The sequence below is a fragment of the Mobula birostris genome, chromosome X (genome assembly GCF_030028105.1).
Source record: "Mobula birostris isolate sMobBir1 chromosome X, sMobBir1.hap1, whole genome shotgun sequence".
NCBI classification, from domain to species: Eukaryota; Metazoa; Chordata; class Chondrichthyes; order Myliobatiformes; family Myliobatidae; genus Mobula; species Mobula birostris.
The window spans coordinates 53,189,245-53,210,208 of NC_092402.1; the positions used below are offsets into that span (position 1 = coordinate 53,189,245).

Sequence of the window (20,964 nt, forward strand, 5' to 3'; positions counted from 1 at the left end):
AGACGGTGATTTGCCAGGAGAGAGAGAGGGACAGATATAGAGATTATTAGATAGATAGATGGATGGATAGATAGATAGGTAGATAGATAGACAAATTGATTGTTTAGATAGATAGTTCGGTAGATAGAGGTGCATGTATAGATAGAGGGATAGATAGATAGATAGACAGACAGAGAAACTAGAAGAGAGGGAGGAAATAGAGTTAGAAGCACAGATAGAGATGGAGATAGGGAGAGAGAGGGAGAGAGAGGGAGAGGGAGATGGAGAGAGATAAACAGAGCGAGAGGGAGATGGTGTGTGTGTGTGTGTGTGTGTGTGTGTGTGTGTGTGTGTGTGTGTGTGTGTGTATGTGTGTGTGTGTGTGTGTGTATGTTTGGGGGGGGGGGGGTTGAAATGTCACCAGCAATTATTCAAAAGGAATGTCTCTTGTCTCTGAACGCCAGCCCATTAAATTCTCCTGACCCCCCGGACCCGCCTCTTGACGTCTCCTTACGCCAGTTCTGCAAGGGCTCCTCCTTTCACACTGCTGCTTAAATCTAACATGTAAAAAGCCACCGACAATCTCGCCTGAGCGCCGAAACGCTGAAGAATTTACCTTGTGGAGAATCGTGCGCGGTCCCTCACGTCAAGGTGCGCAAAACTCGACTTTAGAGGTAGGGATTTTTTGACAGAGAGAGAGAGAGAGAGAGAGAGAGAGAGATTATCTAAAAAATATAAATTGGGGCTGTCGGGTGGGAGAATAGGGGCTTATTTTTAAAAGTTTGCTGTCTTCTATGATGGGGAAGTGGGGGAGAGAGAGTGCGCCTGTATATCCTCTCCCCCCCCGTATCTGTTTATATCTCTCTACTGTGCGCGAACTTATATAATGTGTGTGATTGTGCATCTGTGTGCATGTGTGCACGAGCATATGTTTGAGTGGCTAGGTGTATGTGTGTGTGTGTGTGTGTGTGTCTGTGTCTCTGTCTGTGTGCCCGTACGTGCGTGCGGTTTAGATATGTGGTTGTGTCTGTCTGTGCGCGTCTGTTTGTGTCTAAGCATACCTGCGTTTGTATGGTGAGCTTGTGTGAATGTGTTTTTGTTTGTGTATGTGTGTGTGTGGGATTGTGTGTCCGGCTGTGGAGTACAATATCTGTGTTTATCCGATTGAGTATCCGGGTGGGGGTACAGAACCTGTGTGTGTAGGGTTGCGTGTCGGAGTGGGAGGTACAGCATCCCCGTGTGTTGGGGGTTGTGTATCTGGGTGTGCGGTACAGTATTTGTGCATGTGGGGTACCGTGTTTGTGTATGTGGGCTTGTGTTTCCGGGTATGCGATATAGTACCTGCGTGCGTGGGATTGTGTGTCCGGATGTGGAAGGGGGTAGAGAGAGCTGTTTGTCCGTGTGCGTGCGCGCAGAGGGTTATGTTGTGTGTTCGGGTGCCCTCTTGTCCTGTCAATGTTCCGCCTCCGCAGCGCAGCAACTTTTTTTCAGGTAAATATTTCAGTTCCTCTACGGCTCAATGGTACCACCACCCCCGTACCCACCCCTTCCCACTCCCAGCCCGTCAACACCCGAGCTGGTGGAGTACGGACGCGGCCGGGATGGTGAGTTGAAAAAGGAAATGTGTTTTGTTTTTGTCGTCCTCCTAAGACTGCGCTCACCTCTTATCCCCTCCCCCCCCAACTAACTCCCCGCCCCTCACCACCACCCCCCTCTAGTTTAAGGGCGACATTTGCGGAATCCGGCTAGACAGCAGCGCCTCTGAACTTTTACAGCCTGCAAACTTCACCAGACTATTGAATGGGATCATCCGCCCGCCCCTCCTCCTCGAACTTCTGAAACAAAAACAAAGGCCGCAGCGTCCCACGGACTCGCAGCACCGGCCAGGTGCTCTCCGTGTCTGTCGTCGGAGACGGGGCAGTATAAAAGGCCCCCCGTCTTTACTCTGAAACAGTGTTAAAATCGGATTTGACAATTAGACGGATCATAAAACTAGGACAAAAGCTTCAGGGAAACTTTTGCTTCTGACTTGTCTCAATCCCAAACTATTTTGATTCTCTCTCTCTCTCTCTCTCTCCTCCTCCTCCTCTCCCTTTCTTTGTCTCCCCTCTTTCTCCTTCTCTCCATCTCGCTCTCTCACACTCTCTCTGTCTCTCTCTTTCCCACTCACTTTCTCTGTCTCTGTCTCAGGCACATTCTGCCCTGCTCTGCCCCTCGCGCTTTATCGCACCTTATTTGTCCATCTGCCTCGTACTTTCTCTGTGACCGTGACACAACATTGAGCGTAGTTTTGGTTTTGCATTTGTACTACTTTAGTGTATTTGTGTGTGAATGATCTGTCTGGGTGGCACGCAAAACAGAAGTTTTCACTCGATTCATATGACAATAATAAACCTATTCCAATTCCGATTTATCTCTCTCCCTCCCTCTTTCTCTCTCACCCCCACCCTCTCTCTCTTCTCACTCACACACACCCAAGTGAGTGCTCTACTCTCCCCACCCCCTCCATAAATTGATGAATTTGGGTAAAACGGCGCAAAGAAGCGTGAATCACTGTGGATTCAAGGTGAATCATTCGGGAATGCGTGAATGTACGAGACTTTATATAGTTACAAATGTCTCATGGTGTTTCCGCTGATACTTATTACAGTGGTATATCTATTTCATGCATAGATAAACATAAATATTGTTTGAAATTTGAAAACATGTCTGTATATAGATACATCTAATAGTTTGGGAATGTGCTGTTTAAATTTTGTGATACATTAGATAGACTGAATGGACGAATTACTTAATTGAATACTCTCGATGAAAAGAGATAGATTGGTGCTTTGCTAAATGTTTCGGTAGATGATTCGGTTACATATACCTTCCAAAATAAATAAAAAGATGCAGAGAGAGAGAGAGAGAAACAGATAGATATTTAGATAGACAACTAGATAGATTATAGGTAATAAATAGATGGATATTATAAATTATATGTAATACATAGAGGCATAAATATATAGATTGATAAATTGATTTTACGTAATCAGTAAGTAAATAGAGATCGATTACTGATAATAAATAAGAAGATAGCTGCATGAATTGTATATGGTAAAGGCAGAAGACAGATAAATAGATGCCGATATACACGCACATGCATACAAAAGGGTTTATTTTCGCATCTAAAGCTTGCGTCAATGAAAATTGTTACATTCGTCATCATAATTCTTTGAATATTTAAAGTTCTGTGTGTGTTTGTGAGTGCGCGCGTATATGTTTTGTGCACTTTCCCCCGGGAAGATATGAACTATAGATGTGAATTTTCATTGAACGTGTTTTGATGTTTTTGGACTTTTTGTGTAGATTTCAAATGTTTTATGTTCTGCTAAAATTATCTGCATTGATCGATGTTTGTGTCAATGTGGTTTGATACGCATTGTGTTTTAACTATATAATTTACAAATGCACGATATTGTGCCAGATTACTTGTGGTTTACTGGATGTACTATGTATGCCAACATGATGTGGTTTGTGAAATGAAGATAGAGACCGGTCTTGGGAATTGTTGACATTTTGTGTGCGCTGGTTGCTTATTTCCTGCGGTTTGGTGTTGACTCCATGACTTTTATGTTGAACCAAATGCACACTTTTATTTTCTCTATTTAGTCGCTTGCGTTTCTGATTCCCTTTCAAATGTGCACACTGCTGAGTACTTTAGTGTTTTTCGCCCACGGAAACGAGATGGCAAAACCCCCACAGCTGTATTTTTACCGGAACGATTTCCTAATCCTTGGCACTGCGTTCATGTGCGAAAGAAATGGGATTCTGATGGGAGATGAGGCGTTTCTGTTTAGCCTAACCGTGTCTGTCTGACTTTCTCTCTATCCATCTCTCTCCCCCCTCTCTCTCACCCTCCCTCTCACTCTCTCCCTCTCTGTCTCCCTCTATCTCCCTCTCTCTCCCTCTCCCTCTCTCTCTCTGTTACCTATCTCAATCTGATTTCGCCTTTTCTTTATCTCTATGTAATTTTCCCCAAACCTGCCCTCACATGTTTCCACCTTTTTGTCTCGCTTTGTATGCTCATCTATTTTTCGTCTTTCTGACTAATTTTCCCCATTTCCTCTGTATATCCTTCCTTGGAGCCCTCTCATTCTGTCTCGCCCTGCGCTCATTTACCCTAATCTGGTTATGGCTTTACTTTTCATTCCTCTCCTCATTTTGATTCAGCTATCATCTTCTGCGTCAAAGTTTTACAATTTCCCATTTACTAATTCTCTCTCAGCTTTATTGATCACACTATTTATGTTATTTAATTTTAATTACTTCTGTTCAATTTTCCATTAACATATATTTATCTCTCTCCCCAACTAATTTTTTCTTTCACTCTTTTATATTTTCTGCTGCATCTATCTAATCTATTCTCTCTCTTTTATTCAATCCCCTCGCTGTTAAGATTCATCTATTCTTCAAGTGCTCCATTACCCCATTTTCAACGATAAATACTTTACCTCTTTCTCTATTTGTATTTATGACTATATCATTTAATCCCCAACCTACACATCCACGTTTCTCAACCTTTCTATCAACCTATTTCTATTTATATTTTTTACCTTTTTCTCCATTTCCTTAGTTTTATCATTTCTGCTTATGAGCATTTCTCTATCACACAATTCCCCACCATTTTTGAATAGTTGATTCTTAATCTCTCTCTCTCTCTTTCTCTCGTTGCGCTGCTACTTATATTTACCCCTATATTTTACTCCATTTTATAATTTATATTTATGACTCACTAAGTCCTAAACTCACACCCAACCTATACCCCTTGTTTCTCGACCCATCTGTCGTCATTTTTATTTATATTTTTTCCTCTTTCTCCATTTTCCCAAATTTTCTCATTTGTGCGGAGATCTATCCCACTGTTCTATTTATATACATCTGCTTCTCAATCTCTCTGTCGCCCCATTTCCAATCATTTATACTTTTGTATCTCCATTGCCCCTTTTCTATCTCTTCTATTGTGGCTGTCTCTCCAACATATAATTCCACATCCTCCTTATATCGTTGATTCTCAATCTCTCTATAGACCATTTCTTTTTTTTATTTTTACAACTTTTGCTATTCCTGTTTTTTATTTTTTTCTCTATTTGTGACTCCCTATCACTTAATTCCGCCGCCTTCTTTACACCCCTCTGTGCGTCAGTCTCTCTGCCCCTTCTGCAATATTTCCAATAATTTATATTTTACCCCTTTCTATTTCTTCCCTTAGTGTTTATAATTTCTCCTTCTCTCTGTCTCTCTTTCACGTTCGGCACATAATCCCCACTCTACTTATATCATTGTTTCTCTATCTCTCTATTTCTCTGTCTCCCAATTTCCAATCATTTATATTTCACATATTTCCATTTATTTCCTTAGTTTTTTTCATATATTTCCTATTTATAAAGCTCTCAATTCCTTTACACAATTTCCCACCCTGCTTCTCCGTCGCCCCATTTCCAGTAACGTATATTATATCTTTTCCCCCGTTTATATAGTTTCTACTTATGACCCTCTGTCATTTCACCCACTCTACTTATATATCCTTGTCTCTGTATCGCCCCATTTCCAGTAATTTATATTTTTGCCCCTTCTATCTATGGTTCTTTCCTCCCTTTTATAAAATTTCTGCTTATGACTCTACACTTAAACCCCCTCGCTAACTGCAATTTTAAACTGTGTTCCTCAATCGCCCTTTCCCCCCTGCCCTTTATTTGTCTCTCCCATTTATATCTTCAATATCTCTTTCGCCTAGTTTCCAGCAATTTATAGCTTTTTAAAAAATTTCTTATTATTTCTTTCCCTTTCTCTTTTTTCATTTCTATTTATGTCTCTTTCCTCATCCTATTTATCTCCCTTTCCCATTCTCTCTATTGCTCTAGTTTCCATTTATTTCCCTTCTCCCATTCCCCACATTTTAGTTCCCTTTTCACATTCTCTCCTTTGCTCTAACTCCTAGTAATTTATATTTCTTTTCCTTTTCCTTCCTTCTCGATTTTCTATCTAGGGTTTCTCATCGTCACTCAAATTCCTTTGTCTGCTTTCACATCCAGCGCACTAGAATTCAACTCTCCATTGCTTGAGTTCCAATTATGTTACATTGTATCTATTTCCCTCTTTTTTCTCCTATCTCTATTTTACATTTTTACCTTCTACCACTTAATTTCCTGACCCATTTACAAATTTATTCTCCATTTCTCTGTATCCTTCTCCCATTTTCCCACTCTTGCATATTTTATTATCATCTCTATTTTCACTTCTTGCCCAATCTTTGTTTGCATTTTCTCTTTGGGGATCATTCTCTCACTATAACCTTCTCCTCCTACTCTATTTATATTTTCTTTCTCATTCCAAAATTATCTCTTCGCTCTGCCCCACTATTTTGTTATCCATTGATCTCCTTTTCCCCCAGCTTCCTATTTACATTTTCTATTTACAATTCCCTCTCCATCGCTATTTACGCCTCTTTATCACCTACGTCTCCTGACTCTTTATTTATTTTCTCTCTACATATCATTTCCCTTTGTCTATTTACATTTTTATATTCATCTGTCCCTATCACCGCTTCATTTCTATATTAAGTGTCTATTTATCTGTCGTAGTGACTCATTTGTATGTTCCTCAGCTTCTCTTTCTTTCCCCACTTCCCAATTAATGCTTTCAGTTGGAGACATAAGATACCGCAGATGTTAGTATCTGCAGCAACAAATATCCTTTTGATTATTGAATTCTTTTTGTTACGTTGACTTTATGGTCTTTCTGATTTCTCCTTTTTATCAACAGTGCATGCGCATGTTTTTCCTTCACAGTCTGTCCGTTTACTAATACCTCCCTGTATATCTTTCCTGTATATTGTATATTCTCTCTTTCTCTCTCTGTATTTTCTCCACTTCTCCCCCTGTCCCACCCACTCTTAATTTTCCGCTTTTGCATTTTTACATTAAATTCATGTTTCTCACTGATCGCCATAGTTAGTTCCTTCTCTCGCTTCCCTGTCAATATCCTTGCCCTTAACGTTCTCCCTATTTACTTTTCGTGACTTATCACTCCATCTCCTTGGCATTTAACATCGTTAATTTTTTAAGTACCCCCCTTCATGCAACTGCTTGAACAACTTGAACTCGTAAAAGAACCTGATTTCCATCGCCTCTTTATTTTTTGTCTCGTCGTTCGCCTGTTTTACCCCAATCGGATCATTTGCATCTTTAAACTGTCAACCTTACAACTTTCCTTCGCGCTGTGCGCCCAGTAACTTTGATCGTTTGATACGTTTAATTTCCTATTCAATCTCTCTCTATCCATCTATCTCTATCTCTCTATCTACCTATCTCTCTTTCTCGATCTATCTATCTAACTCTAGGTTTTTCTTCCCGGCACGCAGTTGGAAGGAAATCCTTTGTTTGATAAATGATAACATCCAGTCGCTCTTGAGAGGGACGAACCTGTCTAATTGTTTAAAAACTAGCATTCGTCTGTCGCCTGATAAACCTTGACTTCTCTCTCTCTCTCTCTCTCTCTCTCTCTCTCTCTCACACACACACACACACACACACACACACACACACACACACACATACACACAACTTCCTGTCTGATTTATAACCCTACCCCTTCCTTCCTATCCAACAGCAGGTTATTGCAACTGAATGATCTTGTTTGCGGTGAATTCGTTATTAAATACGGAGCCTTATTTCCCAGAACCGTTGATCGATCTTATCACTTAGAGGGGAGGCTTCTGAAGAAGGAGCGGGCAGGCTGTTACACTGTTTTATGTTGGGAAAAAAACTGTTTCGACCTGCGATTTACTTGGGAGCGATGGGGGTAAAATTGTTGGCTTGCTAATCGGCCCTCGAGATTTGTTTTCGTAAATTGGAAGTCAACTGATTGTGTTTGATGTAGGGCCTGTGTGTGTGTGTGTGTGTGTGTGTGTGTGTGTGTGTATTTGTGTCTGTGTGTTTGTGTATTTGTGTGTGTGTGTGTGTGTGTGTGTGTGTGTGTGTGTGTGTGTGTGTGTGTGTGTGTGTGTGTGTGTCTGTGTAAGCCTGTGTGTTTGACTGCTGGGGTTATTTTCCACAGTGGAATCAATGTTCGCAGGAGATAAGCAGATGCGATGTAGGACTAAATATCTGGTACTAACAAAATGTTTTTCAAAGAATATTAATTGTGATCAAATATTTGCAACAGTGTTCACCTTCACTCTTCCTTTCCCTCTCTCTCTAGTTTCCTTAATTTATTTCATCCTAATTAATCTTTACAACTCTAAGCATCCATCTATCTATGTATCTATCCAGCTATCTATTTATCTATAATATATCACTTATTTTTCACTCATTTATCTCACTCAATCTATCTCTCGACTCTTCTATTTAACTATCTTTCTATCTCTTTCTATCTGTCTCTCTAGGTACCTATACACACCTGCAAATACAATTATAATGTTAGTTTTACAACACGCAACTCTCGACATTCATTAGACAAATAGGGCTAGACATTTAAAAATATGGATAACGATATATTTCAGAGGAATTCGACATCATAAAAACTTTATTGAAATAATTTCTTTCAAAAAAATCACATGCACAAATATATAGTCACTTCGTAGATAGAAATTTGGACCGAATGCTTGCTTGTGCAGTCAAATAATCTGGGGTTATGAGAAATTATGGAGCATGGATTTAATTTAGCAAGGGGAAGGAAAGGATCTGGACTGTCAAGACAGAATGACTATAATTATTCTGTCAAGGATCCGGAAGGCGAATTTTAACAGGGCTTTCGAAAAAAGAAAATCTGCAATCGTTTCAAATAATGATCCGAGGGCGTGCAACCGCTATGATAAAAAAAGTTGTATCTATTTCAATTCAACTCATTACCTTCCTAGTCTCTGACGGTTTTTTTAATTAAAATTAAAGCACGTTATTTCACTGTTGGGACTCGTAGAAAAAGCGTTAACACATTCGGGAAAACCCCTCGTGTCCTTTTATCTCTCCTTCTCTGGTGACGCTGGGGGAGAGCTGGTGGATCGGGGAAAGGGGGTGTTAGAGAGAGGAGGTGGTGGTGGCGGGAGGGAGGATGGGAGGGGGCAAAAAAATCCATGCAATCACGTGGTCTTCGGAGACCCAATGAGTTCTCACCCATCCAAACATACACACAATCACCTGCTTTGGTGTTTGTGTGTGTGGGAGAGAGAGGGAGAAAGAGAGGGAGAGTGGGAATGTAAAAACGTTTTGTGAGTGTGTGTGTGTGTGTGTGTGTGTATGTGTGTGTGTGTGTGTGTGTGTGTGTGTGTGTGTGTGTATGTGTGTATGCATGTGTCTATGCGTGCGTGCGTGAATGTATGTGCGTGAATGAGCTGTTCGCGCTTTGATACCGGGTGATATGAGCAGCGGCGGCGCTTTGAACAGTTACTACATCGATTCTCTTATAAGCCATGACGGTGAGGATATGTACACGGGCAGGTTCGGAACGCCGACCTCTCACCCGACTGCGCCACTGATGGGTGACTGTATGGATCTCCCGGCGCCCTGCTCCTACTCCGCCGCGCCGAGAGCACCCAGCTTCACCAACTCCTGGGCCCCTAGCACGGTGCCCAGCGGGGGCATCTACCACTCCTACCCCCACCAGCCACACCTCGTCCCCGACTCCAGATGCGCACGCCCCTGGCTGGAGCCGCTGCCGGGCGCCGTGTCCTTCCACGGGTTCCCCGGCGGCGGCCGGCCCTATTCCATGAAACCGGAGTGCGTGGCCGGCGCCGGGTCGGCTGCGAGCGACGGGCGCTGCTTCGCCGACTACCTTTACGGCTCTCCCACGGAAAGGGTAGCGCAGTGTGTCGGCGCGCCGGATGCGAGGCCCAAGGAAGACAAAGCGGAAATCGACCCGAGTAAGTTTCCCACCCATCCCACCTCCCCTCCTTCCCCCTTCCCCCACCACCATCCCTCCAAAATCTATTCCAGAACCTTACCCCACCCCACTCCCGCCCTAGCCACCAACCATGTTTAATGAATCAAGTTTACAGACACGCGTTCCCTCCTCTTTCTCCCGAGGTGAAATAACGTTTTCAATCTGGTTGAGAGGGGTGTGTGTGTGTGTCTGTGTTGGGGAGGGGCGGGGGTTGGTGAGCGCTAGCCGGGAAGTAGGAAGGGTTTATCGTTGGGGCGAAGCTGCCGGGGAGGAAAGAAGGCGTTGAGCCCACACGGACCCTCTCCTTTGGGGTGTGTTGGGGGAATGCTGTCGTTGGGTTATTGGGGTGGGTACAATGTTTCTTGTAGAACACTTAGCACTGGGTCTTGAGCTTATGGGCGATGTGGTTAGGATTGTCTTTGGGTTAGGGGTGAGTACAGTGTTTAGTGTAGAATTGTTGTCCCTAAGTCTTAAAACATTAGACAGCAGGTGGTGTAGCCTTGGAATTGGGTCTGAGCAGTTGTATAGGAAATTGAATAAAAATCAGAATTAGGTTCATCATCACTGGCATCAGCAGTGTTGTATTGCGGCAGCAGTAAAAATCACTCTGTTACAATAAATAAATAGAGCAAAAGGGGAATAGTGCAGTGAAGGCAGGTGTATGCATGTGTGCGTTTGTGTGAATATTTGTGTCTGTTTGTGTTTGGGTGTGTGTTTGCATGTGTGAAGGAGAGCGAGATAAGGGGGAAAGTGGGATACTCTACATACAGGTATAGAGAGAGGAAAGGACAGAGGAGAAGGGAAGATAGAGACGGTTGGAGATAGGGAATGAGTCAGAAAGAGAAGAGAGAGAAAGCCGGGATAGAGGTAGAGGTAGAGAGAGGGGAAGAGGTGATGGACAGAATGGAGAGATGGAGAGACGGGTTGGGGGAGAGGCAGAGATGAGGAGAGTGATGCAGAAAAATAAAGAAGCTGATACTTTTTTAGGAGGGGTGAGAGAGAGGGAAAGGCGGCAGGGAGGGGAAAGTGAGAAGAGGATCAGAACATATGGGAAGAGTAAGGGAGGGAGAGAAAATGATAAACAGACCACTCGGAGGATACAGACAGAGGGAGAAATTAGACGTCCACGGTATAAAAGCTAATATATCTGGTTAAGTCACTATTTGAAAAAAAAGAACAAAACTGGGCGGTATTTTAATTATAAGTTAGTATAGCAAAATGTTTTTTTATTTTGTCTCGAAACGTATAAAAAGTGCGCCTTAAACAAAAGTCAAATGGATTTTGAAAGGGGCAGAGGCTTTGAAAATGACTTTACTTAAATCCTTTATTTTAGAGTGTCTGCCCTGGGCCAACATTGTTGATTCTACACCACAGCCTCCAGCGTCTGTTCTGTGAACTGCCATTATGTTAAAAAGAAACCCCTCAGCCCTCCCTAGTACCAACTAAGTTCCGCTCGATCTTCCGAAATTATATCGCCGTAACGGCAGCAAGAGGCGTAAACTTATAAAATTAGATTAAGAAGCTGGGGATCCCACTAACCCGAATTCTAACCCAAACTCTAAAGGGTGAGATCAAATTTTCAAGCAAATTCAGGGAGAGGGGAGTTGGGGTTAGGTGGAGACAGACAGAGTGGAGGGGCAAGTGATATTTTTATAGGGAGACTAGAGGAGGGAGAAGTGAGACGGGCAAGTGTTTAAGGAAAGGGGAGGTAAAATTAACATATGGTAGGGAGAAAGAGAAGGGAGGGAGAGGAGAAGAGAAAGTGGAGGAGAGAAGAGAAGAGAGGAGCGAAGAGAGGAGGGTTGACAGGGAGAACGAGAGTAACCGAAGTACAGAGAGTGAAAGAGGGAGAGAGAAAAAAGAGGGATGTGAAAAAGAAAAGCAGAGAGAAGGAGACGGGGAGACGAGAAGGAGAGGGCAACAGCATAGAGAAACGGGGAGAAAAAGGGGGCAGATGTTTGGGATTTAGGGATGGGGTGATTCTTGTCATCGTGGTGACTATGCGCGCGGTTTTCATTTGAAAGTAAATTCCCACCCGCACTCAATCCTCATTTCACACCGCTACAGGTAATCCGGCCGTGAATTGGATACATGCCCGGTCGACGCGGAAAAAGCGTTGTCCTTACACAAAACACCAAACGTTGGAGCTAGAGAAAGAATTCTTGTACAATATGTATTTAACCAGAGACCGACGCTATGAGGTCGCTCGTCTCCTGAATCTCACCGAGAGACAGGTCAAAATATGGTTCCAAAACCGGCGGATGAAGATGAAAAAAATTAATCGCGAGAAAACCGAAAAAACTTAACGTCTTCCGTCATTTTTCTTAAGCCTCGTGGCGTGGACTGGAAGGAAAATCAAAGCAAAAAAGGAAGTCATTTTTCAGCATAGAAACATTTAAAATTTTTCTTCTCACTGGATCCGATCCCAGAGCAAAAACTCAGACGTTCACCCCACCCCCTTCTTTTGAAAGGTTTATATAATTTAACAAAACGTAAGTTTTAGTTTGAAAAGATTTTCGTTTAATATTGTATAAATTGTACAATAATTATTGTCACCGTGGTAAGGTTGTACAGAAGGAAATGTGTCTTTTTTTTGTAAAAATATTTCGGAGTAATTTGATGTGGTCATGTGTCCATTTGTGATGTCACATTTCGATGGCTGTATGTTAAGTATTTAAATATATTTCAGACTGGACAGAACATGCTTAACTCTCTTTTTTTGAGGAAGGGGAATAGGTTTGTTTAAATATATACGCATAAACAACACCGAGCGCTGAGTGCGGGCGTCTTTGAAGTTGAAAGTAAAATACACTTAAGACATAGTTATACGGACACACACCTGTGACTGCGCAAACACACACACACAAAGTAGTTCACCTATACATTCAAGCTCGCGCGCACATATTCTCGCAAACATGCCAACTCTCAGACACAAACACATCCCTTACACACTCACCCACATGGGCACATTAATTCATACATGCACATTAACACACAGACATGCCATCTCTCTCTCTCACACACATACACACACACACATACACACACACACACATATAGACATGCACATACTATTCATACACAATCTCTCACACCCATACTCTCTTTCCCTCTCCGACTCTACCTCGTCTCACACACACAGACAAATTCATTGTTACTTTCCTGTTATACAATTTAAAAAGTCAAGTTCCAAACGTAATCAAGAAGCATCCATACAGAGAAAAATAAACCTTTATTAAGACATTGCAAGCTCATTACATTTCATTAACACTGGCACAGACGTTGATTTGACTATAATAATCGAATTAATATACAACTTGCATCTGTTAATTGGTTTACAATTGTCCCCCGATCCTAGATAATTGAAACAGTGCAAACTAAAATGCACTCTTGCCGCTACCAAACACTCATAACATCTCTGTTGTCAAGATGAATTGTCTGTTGTTTTGGAATCGCTCCCTCTCCCTTCAAGCTTTGCATAGCAACTATATCTGTCCCTTTCTCGCCCTTTTCTCTCTCGCTCTCTTTCTCTCCCCCCCCCCCCCTTTCTCCGCCTTTTATATGTCTACTGAAAATCCACAAACGCCACAAAATAGAAGCGGGAAAGGCGCGTTGGTATTTTTAAAAACTAAAATGCTTGCAGGCGAGATATGTCCCGCTGAAAAGAATCAGCGTGAATGGGATTTGGAAGATAGGTAGATGTGCGAGTCAGTCCGTTTTGCAAGTGCATTTATTTGTACATTTGTGTGTGTGTTGATATGGTGTGATAGATAGATAAATATATACCTGGATACATATATCTGATAAATGGATATAGCTGATAGAGAGCGAGAGATCGATAGATACAGAGGAAACACAGAAAAATTGCTGTATAATTGGATAAGGAGGGAAATATATCAAGAGTTAAATGATATATGACGAAAAACACGTGAAAATCAGTTCGAATTTACCAATAGGAGGATGCATATATCGGAAATATTCAGATCTATTTTGCATTTGGAAGACGATTGTGTAGACTCTGGTGACTCCGACCTTCATGTGAACAGGGACACTGAGAAATAATTGTTGTATGTGTGTGTGTGTGTGTGTGTGTGTGTGTGTGTGTGTGTGTGTGTGTGTGTGAGAGAGAGAGAGAGAGAGAGAGAGAGAGGGCTAAGGAGGGAGAGAGAGAGAGAGACAGAGTCATTATTTCATGTTACACTCTTCCTAAAATTCATAAAGGTAAATAAGTATCGTTCATAGACTTCCAAAATGTAAACAGTCGGTAAACGAGAGAGAGAGAGAGAGGAAGGAGTGAGAGTGAAAGAGTGAGTGAGTGAGTGAGTGACAGAGAGAGGGAGAGAGAGGACTGGTCTCAGGAATTAAAGGGAAGTATTTACAACCGCCAAACACATCCCACTGGCGCAGAGAGATACGAGGGTTATGGACAATTGCAGGTTCAATTCAAATAAATGTTACTTCAAGCGACTCTCTCCTCTGTGGATGCGCTTATATATTCGGGGAGAGCATGGGACGAGATGGTGTATTTGAGTGGGGGCTCGAAGGTGCGGCTGATTTTATTTGACAGTCAAACAACTCACCACTACTATTTTAATTTGATGTTTACCAATTAATTCGTTCTAGCCAGCCAGTAGTCTGAAGTTCAATATATGAGGACAATTATATCTTAGAGTTTTGAACTAAATCCACAGCCCCGGGTGCCAATGGCCTCCTGTGTATGGGTGTATTCGTGTGTTACTCTATGAGCTTGTGTGTATTTGTGTGTGGGAGTAGAACTATCTGTCTTTACTCGTGGTGTTGGCGTCAGTGTGAATGTGTGTGTGTGTGTGCGTGTGTGTGCGCGCGCGCGCCCGCGCTTGTGAGACAGAGAATCTCTGTGTAAGAGAGAAAGAGTCGGTATGTGTGCATCCGTATGGTGCGTACGCGTGTGCGAGATTGTATGTGTGTGTTGCTATACGCATATATCTCTATGTTGTGTTTATCTGTGTGCTTTCACCTATATTTATCTGCGACCGTATCGATAACCGCATTGTGCGCGTGGCTACATTTTTATATACAGTACACAATGTATGTGAATGTTTCATGTGTGCTTTTCCATATTGCGCACCTAAATAAGAGCATGTGCGTTTTTAAAATTGTTTGTTTCTGTATTTGTGTGTACCACTATCTATCTATGCATATGTACACATACTCCGCGTTCTTTTATGCGTGCGTTTCTGAACGTTTGTAAGGATATTCTTGTGTAAATATCTATATGTTTTCCTACTTATGGTAACTGTGTGTGTGTTTGTTTGCCCGCGTATCTACATTGCTGCGTGTGCTTGCGTGTGAGTCCGTGCTTGTGTCAATATTTGTGGGTTTGTCTGTTTTATCTCTATTCATATAGCAAAATTTCTATTTGTGAGTTCATAAGAGAAGAGAGATGAGGAGAGAATTTTTTATATACACCTATATGTTTAGTTTGGTATCTTTGTGTGCGAGAGAGAGGGGAGAATGGGAATGTGCTTGTTTATATACTTCTATGTCTACCTAATTCTGTGTGTGTGTGTGAGAGAGAGAGAGAACTGAGAATTTGTTTCTATATCTGCAGTTTACCTATTTAACTGAGAGAGAGAGAGAATGAAAGTGTGTTTGTAGGTGTATAATCTGTTTCGCTACTTAACTGTGTGAGAGAGAGACAAAGAAAAAGATTGAAAGGGAGAAAGGGACGCCAAGATTTGTCTAATTATATCTGTGTGGAAGTTATTTGCGTGTATATCGGCATTTATGTCTCAGTGTGCCTGAGTCTATCTGCGTTTGTCAATTTGTCAACGTGTGTGTGTGTGTGTGTGTCTGTCTGTCTGTCTGTCTGTCTGTGTGCCTCTCTGTGTATGTTAATTGATGAAATAGAAAGCGAATTTATGTCACACAGCCATTACCCCCGGCGCTCTGCTCACCTCGTAGCCCGCCTGTAGTTGAAGGTGAAACTCTCCCAAGCCATAAAACGAAGATCTTAAGTAGCGCTGTGTAGAATTCCAAATGACCTTCCATCTCTTAGTTTCCTGTGTTCACACGAAGCAGTTAGGAAACCTGAAGGTATTATCATTCACACACACACACACACACACACACACACACACACACACACACACACACACACACACACACTCATCTATTTTAAAAGTTTTAAAAAAATTCCACTTCTTCCCCCAACCACCCCACCGTGTAAAATTGGGGCTCCTATTTTTGTTATTCTTGGAGAGAGGAATGATGGTGTAGAGGTGTAGGCGCGGGGGGGGGGGGGTTGGCGTGGGAAGGGAGGTGAGATCGTCTGAAGATTTAAGTCATTAAATGGCCGTCCTTTCAGATTTGAAGTAAAGAAAGAAAGGGGGGAGATACACAGAAAAGAGAGAGAGAGGGGGGGGCAGAGAGAGAGAGAGAGACAAACAGACAGACAGACGGACAGAGAGGGAGAGAAAGAGACAGAAAGACACAGACAGAGAGAGAAGGGGGGAACAACAGAGAGAGAGACAGAGAGAGAGAGAGAGAGAGAGAGGGAGAGAGAGAGAGACCGAGAGAGAAGGTAGGTTTCCGAAGTTAGAAGGAAGTATTTACAACCGCCAAACACATCCCCCTGGCGTTCGGAGACACAAGGGTTATAGACAGCCACAAGAGATACAGGCTAGACGTCTGGGTTTAATTATTTTATCGCTTTATGGCGGACTGGGGCACGCAATGTCGTCTAGATTGTTTGTGCGCGTATCGTAAGGGAGCGCAAGAAACGGGGTTGGGGGTGGGGTAGCTTCTAACCCATTCTTGCATTTGTTGGTTTATTGATGAAATTCCTCGCCACCCCCACCCTACCACCGCCCACCATTCCCCCAAAACGACTTGGCTAAGGAAAATGCAGCAAATAATCTAAACTCGAGGGTCAACGACGCCCTCCCGTGTATGTATGTGTGTATATGAAAAAGGATTCTGATTCTGTGGGTCGGTGCCAAGACACAAAAATGCTATAAATTACAAATAACTAGTGGGAAAGAGGTATAATAAGGTAGTGAGGTTGTTTTCACGAACCATTCAAAAATCTCATGGCAGAGGAGAAGAAGCTGTTCCTAAATCGTTGAGTTTGGGTTTTGAGGCTCCTTTACCTCCTCTCCGACGGTAGTAATGAGAAGAGGGCATGTCCCAGATGGTGACTTATCAATTACTGTTCCAGTGTGTGTGTTTATTTATGTGTGTAATGACTAGATATCTGTTAGTGCTTCAATGTATGTGTTTATGTGTATAAATATATGTGTTTTGAGCATGTGTAGCAACCCCCGACAAACCCGATTAACTCAAACTTAATCGCAGGGCAATTTACAATAACCAATTAACATACTCTGTACGTCTTTGGACTGTGGGAAATACCCGGAGGACCTGGAGAAAACCCACGCGTTCCACGGAAATGAAGTACAAACTCCTTACAGAACAGCGCCGGAATTGAACTCCGAACTCCCGAACGCCCCGTGTTAACCTCTACGCTACCTTGGCGCCCAATGTGTGATGTGTGTGTGCGCGCGCGCTGCGATGTGGATATGTGTGTTTGTGGGTGCATGTATATAATGTGTCTCTGTTAAGCTGCGTCTGTCAATGTTGTAGATATGTGTGTATCTGTGTGCATACCGGCATATGAATGTACGTGTGCATGTCTAAATATATATAAGTGAGTGTGAAGATGCGCGGGGTGTTTACAAGCATGTGTGCATATTACTGGATATTTGTTTACGTGTGTTTGTGTGTACAGTTTTATATATTTAAACATTTCAATGTATACATATGAATATGTAAGTATGTGTTTTAAGTACTTGCATGCATATTGCTGGATATTTGTGCATTTGTGCGTTTATTTGTGTGTGGGCGTGCGTGTTATATTTGGGTGTGAAAGTGTCGGTGCATCTGTATGACTTCACGTGCGTGTGTTATAGGTCTATGATATTTACACATGCGTATGTGAATTCGTATGTATACATGTGTGAGTGTGTCTGTAAAGTTCATGTACTTGAATGTGCATAAACTGCTGGAGAAACTCAGCATTTTCGGTATGTTGCTCAAAATTTCCAGTACCTGCAGAATCTCTTGTGTCCCCGTATTTGGATTATGTGTGCGTATGTAGAGAATTCGTGTGTGTGCGGCGTTTGTATGCTTGGGTATATGTGACTATATGTATTTGAACACTTAAGATTATGTATTCCTCAATGTTAACCATACATTTGTGCGTGTGTGTGTGTGTGTGTGTGTGTGTACGTGTATGTGCATTTCTGTGTGTGTATATCTGACAGTGCGTGTGTATTTTACTGTGCGTCTTCGTGTGTGTGTCTGTGTCTGTCTGAGAGTGAGAGAGAGAGAGAGAATCTATGTATGCGTGTTTAGATTTCTGTGTATGCAATGTTAGGGGGAAAGTACTTTTGTACTTGACTGTGTGTGTGTCTGTGTATATGTTTGTGCGTGTGTGTGTGTGTGTGTGTGTGTGTGTGTGTGTGTGTGTCTATGTGTGTTATACTTGTACGGACACAAGTATCAGCGTTTTCTATCTGTGTGAAAGGGAGAAACGAGGCCAGAGAGACAGAGAGAAAGATCACAGTGGATAATGCTTAATGCTCGGTGGGTGTGTGGGGGAGGGTATTATATGGAATTTCCAACGGAGTCAAGAGCCAAGTATCCGACCACTCCCCCGTTGAGATGTTACTTTTGAGACGGAATGCTCTGCAGAGCTCACCGAATGTCACTAGGTGGCAGGCTTGGTCAAAAATAAAGAAAGAATCCTCGCTCTCTAACCCCGTGACCTCACCCCCTTCCTACAACAACCTTGGCGGAATGGGGTTTAATTCTTAATCAACCCTTCATTATATCCACCCTGAATGGCGCAGCGTCTATTAAAATATATTAAAGTGAGGTATCGCGCCAGCGTGATTAATTATTGATTGTGTAGACATAAGATCCGGAGACCCGGGATTTAGGCTGGAAGGGAGGTGGGGGGATGTTGAGGTTTTAAAATATTTACTTTATAAAAAGCATCAGTATTTGACGCTGGCAGATTTCGAGTCAGAAGCTTGGGTTTTTAGAAGAAGGTGTGGGTGTAAAAAAAAATGGAGAGAAGCAAGGCGAATGTTAATTCATTGCCAAGGACGGCTTCCCGAGTAAGAGGACCGCCGTGATCTCGGTAAAAACGTGAGGAGAACCGCCAAAACAGAAACAAAACCTTGCCACTCCAATCCCACACACGCACACATATACCCACACTTAGAGGAGGTATCAGTGCATTGATAACTATCGTTCTTAAGAGGCGCATAAACAGATTTTATTTTTATTGGCACTTAACAATCACTCTATCTAGTTACCTGTTCACCTATCTATCTGTCGAACTTTATCTCTCTCTTTCTATCTCTATCCAATTTACTACCCGCATTTACCAATTTATCTATCCTTCTTTCTTTTTGTCTGTATTTCTCTTTCTTTCTTTCTTTCTATTTATCTATCCATCTATTTCTCTATCCGTCTGCCTGCTTGTTTGTCTAGTTCTGAGAGAGAGAGAGAGAGAGAGAGAGAGAGAGAGAGAGAAGGGAGTGATAGAAAGACAGTTGTACAAATGTGTCTGTCAGATTTTCCTGTAAGAAGTCCTCAGTAAGAACAAAACGTGCTCCACCTCTCCCACGAAGCCAATATTGGTGTCAAGTGGTTATCTTCTTTTAAAAAATATGTACTCGCAAATGATTTCTCCCCGACAGGTTAAAAGGAAACAAATGGCTTTGCAGACCGGGAGCACTGGAAATCCATTTTAATCGCCGCTATTATTATTAAATTGTACCTCTTAAAGTTTTATTGTGTGTTTTAAAGTATGTTGTTAAAGTTAGTGCTGTCTTACGCAAATAGATCAGTCGTTCACTGACGTTATTACTTGACTGACGGGAAGGGGATACATTTGTACGGTTTCGCCCACTTTACTAAGGCGTTAGTTACTGCCCCAAGATTAAATGTCTGAGAGTTATAAACATGATAGCACATAAATCTGTGGCTTTCTATTCAATACATTATTACTACTAAATCAATTAATATCAATAAATTAAATGATTTCCAATTGCGGAAGTTGTTAGATGTTAGCAGCGAGTGAGAAAAGTATCAACAGAAATATTTATGGTGGGATTTGTGGGGAGGGCTATTTCGGGGGCGATCGCCGAATACTCCGTCGCAGGATTTTTTTTGCTAAATTCCAATTAATTCTGTTGTTCCCCTGCCCGCCGCGTCGATAATGTGGAGTCCGTGAATTTGGCTCCAGAAAGGCATACGCTCCTTGATTGCCGAGGGAGAGGAGTGATTTGATTTAAAATTGGGGAATGCCCGTGGATTAATTTTAACAAGTAGGAGAGACTAAAGCAATTCCGGAGGAGAAAGATTGCAAATTAACTTTTGGTGATAATTAATTATTTCGTTCGTTCTGGGAAAGGGCGAATAATGTGTTTTATGGTAAGGCAGCCTGAAATCGCTTACACAGAAATACTCAATCTAAACACTAAAGCGAAGTGCTTACACTGTTCTTTTAAAAATAGGTGTTTTTTTTTTACCTTTTGGATTCAAGAAAATGAACGGCCTGGAGTTTTAGGATGTTGTTCGATCTCTGAAATCTTCTAAACAAAAAATAAATAAATACTTAATTCTGTTTCTTAGGGGAACAAAACTCTAGTAATTCTATCAGTTTTGACTGCTTGCCTTCGCATATGTACTTGCGGCGAATTGCTTTACCGTTGAGCAACTGTTACTTTGTTCTTGTTGGATCCCTGTCAAACGCACTTCACGATCATTGCTAAAATACTGACGATATTAGGCAGCGTTAACTGTCAAAAATACATTAACAGAGGAACGCATTTTACAGTCAGAATAGCAATCTCGTCTTCTTCCAAAACTAGAGGCGATTTTGTCGCTCGATCAAAGCATTTTGTCCATTCCCTCGTTTTTTAACATTAAAATTAGTCCGGTTTAGAGAACTATTTTAATCTGAAATACCGACCTTTATACGCGTAAAGACAGAGAGAGAGAGAGAGAGAGAGA

The 20,964-nt window shown here is 42.1% G+C and overlaps 2 protein-coding genes and 1 long non-coding RNA gene across 6 annotated transcripts in view; 2 read left to right on the plus strand and 1 right to left on the minus strand.

Annotated features, from left to right (window-relative positions):
* The first annotated feature begins 447 nt into the window (after positions 1-447).
* LOC140191598 (homeobox protein Hox-C8-like) overlaps positions 448-20,964 on the plus strand; it is a 129,691-nt gene continuing 109,174 nt past the window's right edge. For both annotated transcript variants that reach the window (XR_011883852.1, XM_072249140.1), the window contains exon 1: positions 448-653. The gene's annotated coding sequence lies outside the window, so the exon portion shown is untranslated. The remainder of the gene's footprint in view (positions 654-20,964) is intronic.
* On the plus strand, positions 1,144-12,611 carry LOC140191597 (homeobox protein Hox-C9-like). 3 transcript variants are annotated; one of them, XR_011883851.1, is made up of 4 exons: positions 1,144-1,470; positions 9,426-9,877; positions 11,231-11,462; positions 11,965-12,051. XR_011883851.1 is itself a non-coding variant. In XM_072249136.1 (3 exons), exons 1-3 carry the CDS (start codon positions 1,307-1,309, stop codon positions 12,201-12,203), a joined length of 855 nt encoding a protein of 284 aa, XP_072105237.1. In that variant the 5' UTR covers positions 1,159-1,306; the 3' UTR covers positions 12,204-12,611. The 3 variants fall into 3 exon arrangements, 2 of the variants coding, with proteins under 2 accessions (XP_072105237.1, XP_072105238.1); XM_072249136.1 differs by lacking the exon at positions 11,231-11,462 and having other exon boundaries at positions 1,159-1,470; positions 11,965-12,611; XM_072249137.1 differs by lacking the exons at positions 1,144-1,470; positions 11,231-11,462 and having other exon boundaries at positions 9,096-9,877; positions 11,965-12,611.
* LOC140191602 (uncharacterized) overlaps positions 15,840-20,964 on the minus strand; it is an 8,241-nt gene continuing 3,116 nt past the window's right edge. Inside the window, exons 2-3 of the long non-coding RNA XR_011883858.1 lie at positions 20,481-20,543; positions 15,840-15,938 (exon numbers count right to left, since the gene is read on the minus strand). This is a non-coding gene — a long non-coding RNA (uncharacterized lncRNA). The remainder of the gene's footprint in view (positions 15,939-20,480; positions 20,544-20,964) is intronic.

What these genes read in the sequence shown, in the direction of transcription:
- LOC140191597 (XM_072249136.1), top strand. Translation starts at nt 1,307, where the DNA reads ATGCGATATAGTACCTGCGTGCGTGGGATTGTGTGTCCGGATGTGGAA. An exon ending in GCGCAGCAACTTTTTTTCAG is followed by an intron (nt 1,471 to 9,425) that starts GTAAATATTTCA and finishes TTCTCTTATAAG; the next exon opens with CCATGACGGTGAGGATATGT. An exon ending in CAAAGCGGAAATCGACCCGA is followed by an intron (nt 9,878 to 11,964) that starts GTAAGTTTCCCA and finishes ACACCGCTACAG; the next exon opens with GTAATCCGGCCGTGAATTGG.